Source organism: Nicotiana tomentosiformis, chromosome 6, assembly GCF_000390325.3.
Source record: "Nicotiana tomentosiformis chromosome 6, ASM39032v3, whole genome shotgun sequence".
Lineage (NCBI taxonomy): Eukaryota > Viridiplantae > Streptophyta > Magnoliopsida > Solanales > Solanaceae > Nicotiana > Nicotiana tomentosiformis.
The window spans coordinates 95,051,100-95,059,430 of NC_090817.1; the positions used below are offsets into that span (position 1 = coordinate 95,051,100).

General features: G+C 39.4%; 1 protein-coding gene across 1 annotated transcript; it reads right to left on the reverse strand.

Annotated features, from left to right (window-relative positions):
* Positions 1-473: 473 nt before the first annotated feature.
* On the reverse strand, positions 474-1,388 carry LOC138894444 (uncharacterized). Its single transcript, XM_070179140.1, has 2 exons — positions 1,257-1,388; positions 474-1,175 (listed from the first exon to the last, which is right to left on the reverse strand). The coding sequence occupies exons 1-2, from the start codon at positions 1,386-1,388 to the stop codon at positions 474-476; spliced, it is 834 nt and encodes a 277-aa protein (XP_070035241.1).
* Between the last annotated feature and the right edge of the window lie 6,943 nt (positions 1,389-8,331).

Sequence of the window (8,331 nt, forward strand, 5' to 3'; positions counted from 1 at the left end):
CCCCTACCTGATCGGCCTCCCCCTCTAGGGCGACCTCTAGCTGCCTAGGCCCCACCCAGAGCTGGCTGAGTGAGTGGTGTAACTGCTGGTGCTGGTATCATCGGCCGAGAACTCTGCTGTGGAACCCCACTCAACAATCTAGCTCAATCTCTCTTGAAATAACTCAAGTCCCCGCACTCGAAACAACCTCTCCTCTGACGGAGCTGTTGCTCCTGATAACTCGAGGAACTGCCTGTAGAAACCTGAGTAGACGAGGCATGGTGAAAACTCTACGCAGGTAATGCACTGAATGATGACTGACCCGAACGAGCACTATAAGAACTATGGCTAACTAATGCACCATAATGAGCCGGACGATCCATCTGAACGGGCCTATAAGGACGACCCATGTTGTGGTGAAAGTGACCCCCGGAAGAAACACCACTGAAACCACCCGAACCACGAGGCCTCTAGGCCTCTCTCTCCTTATGCTTCTAACTAAGAACCAACTCTAGCCGCCGAGAAATATAAACCACCTCATCGAACCTAGAACCTGATACACTCTCCTGAGTCATAACAAAACATAACTGATAGGTGAGGCCATCAATGAACCTCCTAATCCTCTCCCTCTCAGTGGGAACCAACCAAATTACGTGACGAGCCAACTCTGAAAACCTCATCTCATACGGGGTCATAAACATGCCCTCCTGACGTAGCTGCTCAGACTGCCTGCACAGCTCCTCCCTGTGGGTCTGTGGCACAAACTTCTCCAAGAAGAGAATGGAGAACTCATGCCATGAAAGCGGTGCAGCACCGACTGGCCTGCCCCTCTCATAGGCATCCCACCATCTGAAGGCATCCCCTGATAGCTGAAAAGTAGTAAAGCAGACTCCACTTGTCTTCAGAATACCTGTCGTGCGAAGAATCCACTGGAACCTATCCAAGAAGTCCTGAGCATCCTCTGACTCAGCCCTACTAAATGATGGAGGCCTGAACCTCCTAAATATCTCTAGCCTCTTCTGCTCCTCATCACTCATAACGGGGCCTACCTCGGCCTGAGCAACTGCAACCGGCTGGGATGCTAGTACCCCAGGTGTCTGAAGTCCCTGCACCACCTGCTCTGGAGTACAGGCGATGAGAGTCTGAGTACCTCCCCTAGCCTGAAAAGTGGTTGGTGCAACCTGAACAAAGACCGCCTGAGCAAGGCTAGTGCAAACAGTCTATATCTAGGCCAAAGCCTCCTGAAGGCCTGGAATCACAATGGGCACCGCTGTTGCCTGAGCTGGGCCCAATGGATCAACCACATCTGGAACCTTTTCCTGAGCTGTAGCAACTGGTGGATCTACAGGTGCTGCTCTAGATGTTGTACGAGCTACACCTCGGCCTCTACTGCAGCCTTGGCCTCTCATGGCCCTAGCTGGTGGTACTTGTGGTCGTCCGCCCGATCCGGTAGCACGTGTCCTCACCATCTGTGAGAGAATAGAATAACATAAGTTTATCTCCCGGAATCAACAAATTCGCACGACAAGAATATAAGAATGTGGAGTTTTCCTAAGGGTTCGGCAGCCTCTCGAAGTTAAGTACAGACATCTCCGTACCGATCTTCAAGACTCTATTAAACCTGCTCATGACTCGTGAGACCTATGTAACCTAGGCTTTGATACTAACTTGTCACGACCCAAAATTCCAAGGGCTGTGATGGAACTTATCATGATACCAGGCAAGTCGACAACTCATACATACTAACATCTTGAAATTTAAAATATACGGAAATAAGCTTAAGTAACTAAAAGTCTCATAACACTGAATGCAAATGTCACAGCTCAATACAGAATTTCCTAAAACTCGGGTGTCACTAAGTACATGAGCATCTATACAAATACATAGTCTGATATATTGTCTAAGAAAGTAGAATTGAATAAGTAAAACTGAGGGATAGGGTAGGAGAGTCAAGGTCTGCGGACGCTAAGGCAACTACCTCGATAATCTCCGAACGGCTGAAAACTCTAAGATCAACAATCACCGTGCCCGGAAACACATGGATCTACGCACGAGGTGCAGGGTATAGTGTGAGTACAACCAACTCAACAACTATCATATATAAATAAGAAAAGGTAAGAGAAGCTTAAATTATTGAGGATACTAGTTATTCCGATGTAATTCTACCTTTTTAAACGAGCACAGCACAATATTTAAAATTAACTCATTAAGCTTCGTAAGAAGAATATCCATGTGTGCATGTGCACTGTTTCGCAAATACCCTACTCAAACAGTATTATGACATATAGAGGAAGGAAACCAGTAAATCAGATAAATGATCAAGAAGATACAAATTTTCACACACTGCACGGAGAACTCACGTGCTAACAATAGAACCTGCACGGACAACTCATGTGCGACACGGATAACTCACGTGATAATATTATCAATATATGGATCCGCATGGACAAATCACGCGCTAATAATATCAGTATATGGATCCGCACAGACAATGCACATGTTGCATGGACAACTCACGTGTCAATAACATAATCAGCCAGGCATAGTTACAGGCCCCCAGTCCAAACATATCATACAGACACAATAAAATAAGTATACATGTATATGAAGAGTGAAATAATTTCTCATGCTCCTGGACTGGTATAAGTGATATGCTAAAGTGTAGGAATGTGCAAAGTGTGCGATCGTAGCTCAAACTGGCGAATTTCATTAATAAAAAGCATTTATCAAGTTTGTTCAAGGGTTAAACCTCTATGTAGACTCATCATGGCTCAAATAGATCACATAAAGTGTTACGACATGCGAGATATCATAGCTTAAAGCTTAACAGTCATTTCTCGGCTTATGAGAGCCCGAGCACTACCCAAACATGGGCTCATCTCTATGCATGTGCGCACCTAAAAGCACGTGGCTATCACAACAAATCTAGCAACTGGTGCCTTAACTGAGTTTAAATACGATATTTACCTCAAGCAAATTGAATCACTCTGCTAGCAATCCCTTGCCTCGCAAATCGGCCTCCGAACGCCTTGAATCTAGCCACAAACAATTCAATACAATCAACGTAAACTATAGGAATCAATTCCATATAAAAATGCTAAGTTCTTAATCAAAAGTCAAAAAGTCAACTCAAAAGTCAACCCCCTGGCCCATGTTTTGGAATCCGATAAAAGTTACAAAATCCGAACACACATTCAACCACGAGTCCAGCCCTACCAAAATTACGGAAATCCGACACCAAAATTCGGCCTAAGAAGTTTTCTCCATTTCCCCCCAATTTTCAACCCAAATCACTAATTAAATGATGAAATCAAGGATATATTCATGTAATTTAACCAAAACCAAGTAAGAATAACTTACCCAAATCACTCTCTTGAGAATTTCTCCAAGAATCTCCTCAAATCGAGCTCCCAAAATCAAATTGTGAAATAAACTCAAACCATCATTTTTAAGATTTAATATTCTTCCCAAAAGTACTTAATCGCGATCGCGGAAAATGCTTCGCGATGGCGAAGCACAAACTAAGCTATCCAAAAATTAAACTTGCGCAAACGCGACAATCTCCATGCGAACCCGAAATACTTCCTCCTCAAACCTACGTGATCGCGAAGAACAAAATGCGCGTACTCACCTCCTGCCTCATTTCCTCTTCACGAATGCAGCCTAGCCCACGCGTTCGCGATTCAGTGCTTCACTGACCTACGCAATCGCAACCCTCAACTCGTGAACGCGTAGAGTAAAAATCCCAGCTGTCCAAACAAGCTTTTGCGATCCCGGACCTGACCTCAAATTTTGCACACAAGTCATAAATGATACAACGGACCTATTCCAACTTCTAGAACCAAAATTCGAGCCCGATAACCACAAAGTCAACTCTCGGTCAAACTTCTCAATTTCCAAAACTTCTAATTTTTCAACTTTTGCCATTTCATGCCTAAATCTACGGACCTCCAAATTACTATCCGGACACACTCATAAGTCCAAAATTACCCAACGGAGCTATCGGAACCATCAAAAGTCCATTCCGAAGCTATTTACACATAAATCAACATCTGGTCAACCTTTCCAACTTAAACTTTCAACCTTGAGACTAAGTGTCTCAACTCATTCCAAAATATCCCCGGAACCGAACCAACTATCCCGGCAAGTTACATAACAATAATTTAGCATAGAATAAGTAGTAAATGAGGGAACGGGCTACAACACTCAAAACGTACATTCTCAAGGTCAATACACATCATCCTGATAATTTTGTGCTCGATGAAGCAAATCTGTTAGGTGTTAATATCATGGAAGAACCTTCTGGTAGTGTCCCTTTATTGCTAAAGTAACTTCCACACCAGAAATAGGGCATGCTGGCGCTATTGGTAAGACTACAGATGAGGCGACAGGGGAGATGGAGGAAGAATCTGAGAAAGAAAGGGTTCCTGAATCTCATACTGGCGTTGTTGGTGTGACTGCAAGTGTTGATGAGGCGCTAGGGGAGATGAAGGAACAATATGAGAAATAGGTTCCTGAATCTCAGTTTGTTATGTACCAGCCTAAATTACTTCATGAAGTTTCATCGGAAATGAAAAAGAAAGAATGTCCTGCAAAGGTCGTGCAGTCTCTGTTCGTTAATGTATTTGATTCAGGATCTAGTTGTGGTGTTGTTGCAGCGAAAAGAAAAAAAGCAAATTTATTTTGTTAAGCATCCTTTTCATAGCAAAATTGGAAATGGCGTTAACAGCACTTTGTTGAATATATTTGTTGTGTGGGTCAAAGAAGGGGAGTCCAGAAAGAAGTATATTTTCAACTTTTGACTTTTGTTCAGTTTTATATTGTAATATATTGTCATTTGTAGCATTATTTTATATCAAATCACTGTATCTCTTTTGTGTATATCTGTTACCAAGAATGAAATTTACCCGAACCATGTCAGTGAACTGAAGCCTGTTTATGATCTTGGTGTATATCATGTTGAACACAAAAAATGATTTTACACTTTGGCATATAATGGTTAGCCTTTGGATAACTCGGTATATAAGAAATTACTTTTACAGTTTTTTTTTTTATATTTGGTGACCTATTTTATACAATTACATTGATTAATTATTTGTTATGTTTTGATTCATCACATTAATGTTTTGTTCTATTATTTAACAAAGAAAGGGAAGTATGACAAATACCTACATGTAACATTCATTACCACAGATTGGTACTTCGATGAAAAAATTAATGAGTTCTGGCAGGCGTTTATTGATACAGGTGGAGATAGTGAAATGTGCAATCCAAAATATGTCATTGCAGAGTATATTCAGGGGTATGTCTTGGATGCCAATGTTGCATGGCACACTGTGGAGCTCGTCTTAATGCCAATTAATATTGCAGAACAATAGCATTGGATAATGGATGTGATGTCCTTCAAGGATAGGTGAATTTATGTGTATGATTCTATACGCGGTGGAGCTGCTCATCAAGCCAAAGTTCATAAAACAATGCGCAAGTATTCTATATTGCTGCCTCATGTTTTCGTGCACACACATTTCTATTTAAACAAAAAAGATACCAATTAGTGCACTGGAATCTATAACTCAAAGGACCTGATTGCTCCATTTGATATAAAAATAGTTGAAGGACTACCTCAACAAGTAGAAGCGTATGAATTTCTTTAAACACAATCTATTTTTTTAGATTCTGCAGTTTGATAATTATTGTTATTTTTATTTTTGTAGTGATTGCGATGTATTTGCGGCATCATTTGCCGAGTATTTCATTGAGGGCAAGACGCCTTCTAAACAATTCAACGCATATGAACACTGGCGCAGGTTTGGTGCTCTCTTGTGGGATTATGCTAGAGAGAAGATCCAACTGAACGCGAAAAGTGATGATGAGATTATTGGCAGACAAAATAAGTCGCGGAAGCGGAAAAAGTAGTTACCTTTGTGGATGAACTCGATAAGTTCGTTTTGTATTGTGTTTTGCTATTTTGTCATTGTTGTAAGACGGGTCAGATTTATTTGTGTTTGAATTTTAACGAATACTTTTAACATTTGTAAGGCAAATCAAATGTCTACTCTGTTATAAAGGTTTAATGAGTTTTAGTGTAATATTGGAGTATATCAGTTTAGTTTATTTTGCTGTTTTCTTCCTTGATTTTGTGTTGTGAATTCAAGATATGAAAAATATACAGTAGTTTATGATACACTGTTTCTTCCAGATACACACATGATACACATATGATACAGATAGGATATATATATGATACATAAATAATATAGTTATTTTGGATTGTTGCATAGTTAATTTCTTCACAATGAGTCTTGTAGTTTGTTTGGTTTCCAAATCTATATTGATGAAGCCACACTCTTATGTGCAAATTTCTAAAACTATTTGCACAGTTTTCTAACTACTACAACTGTTTTCCATTAGTTAGCTTTGTTATTACACAAATACATACATGATTAAGACCCAACACACAAGAGATACATGGATGATACAAATATGATACATAGCTGATAGAACTTCTTTTTTAACCAAACAAATGTATAATTTAAAAAATACATTTGTAACACACTTTTAAATGTTAGATCATTTATATGTAAATTTCAAATAACATGCAGTGATACAATTCTTGATATATTGGATTCTTCTAAATCTATATGATATTCAATAAAGTAAAATAACAATTAATTCTAAGTTTGACATATTTCCTCCTCTCTTTGGATTATTTCTACAAGTTTTCCTGTTGTGACCTTCTTCTCCACACCGTGCACATGAAATCGACCTTTTTCATTCCCTTTCAGATACTGGCTTGCACCTCCCCTTCCTTGGCCTTCCTATTAATTTAGTCACGCCTGGTGGCAAGACTTTTTTATCTAGAACTTCTGCATGAATTTTCCATGTGCTTTCATCAGGAACCAGATAAATTGGAATTTCATAGGTCTTCAATAGGTACTTCCTGGTGTAGTACACCTAGCAATACTCAATGTGATCCATGTATTTGTATTTTAATACTGCCCAAGCATGTACACATGGTAGCTCATCCAACTAAAACCTTCTACATCTGCAAGTTTGATCTTTTAGGAATACCATTCTCTACTTACCCTTGTCAAGTACTGAATATAAGTAACTCATCGAAGGGGTCACCTACAAAATTTATCAACTATCATTAGTGGTGTACAACATATTAATGATGATTACATATTATATGCACAAGTAAGTATCTATAGATTCTAGTCATACCTTCATTCAGTGTGACAATTCGAGATTGTCCATCAGCATTGTATCATATTTTTTCCCAAGATCAGTAGATGACTGTATTGCATTCTTTTGGTTTGTAACTGTCACGACCCAAAATCTAGCTAGTCATGATGGCACCTAACCCAACCCGCTAGGTAAGTCAGTTAACTACTAACCAATTCCAATAACAATTAATAAAGTAATTAAGTAAGGAAATTATCTGAATCTTTTACGTTCCCCAAGAACTAGTAGTACAAATCATAAGCTTCTAAGAATAGAGTTTACAAAGCTGAAATGAAATAAATACATCGTCTATTTGAAAAAGTACATAAACAGAATTTTTATAGATATAAGGCTACCACGAACAAGAGGCAGCTACAACCGGAAAATAGGTACATCTTTAATGTCGGCTCCCGTCGATCACAACAAAGTTAGCAGTCAATATATGTACGCAAGGTGCAGAAGTGTAGCATGAGTACACCAGACCCCATGCACTCAATAAGTAACAAACCTAACCTTAGGTTGAAAGTAGTGATGAGCTAACACAAAGGTCGGGTCCAACACCAATATTCCACAAAAGTTCATAACAACATAGTACAAGTAACAAAAGAGGTATCTCAGAAATAAAAGAGGTTCCATTTTACCGAAAACGCCAAAATACGAGTAAGTTTGAAAACTGTGATTTTTCCCATCCAGTGCGTTCCGACCTCCGAATAGCTCAAAACTAGCCAAAGAAACTCAAATACATCAAATAAGGTCCAAGGAAACAATTACAAATGATAAAGATCGAATCCTTAATTCAAACCCAAAATCGGCCAAAAATCATACTCGGGCCCATGCCTCAAAACCCGACAAAACTCATAAAATTTGACAACCCATTCAATTACGAGTCCAACCATACTAGTTTTACTAAATTCTGACTCCAAGTCGATGTTCAAAACTCAAAATTTCATATTATGAAACTTTTGGCCAAACCCCCCAATTTCCTCTTTAAAATTCATCAACCAAACGCTAAAATCGAAGATAGATTCATGAAATATAACCAAACCCGAGTAGAGAACACTTACCCCAATTTATAAGGTGAAAATTGCTTCAAGAATCACCTCAATCCGAGCTCCATAGCTCCCAAAA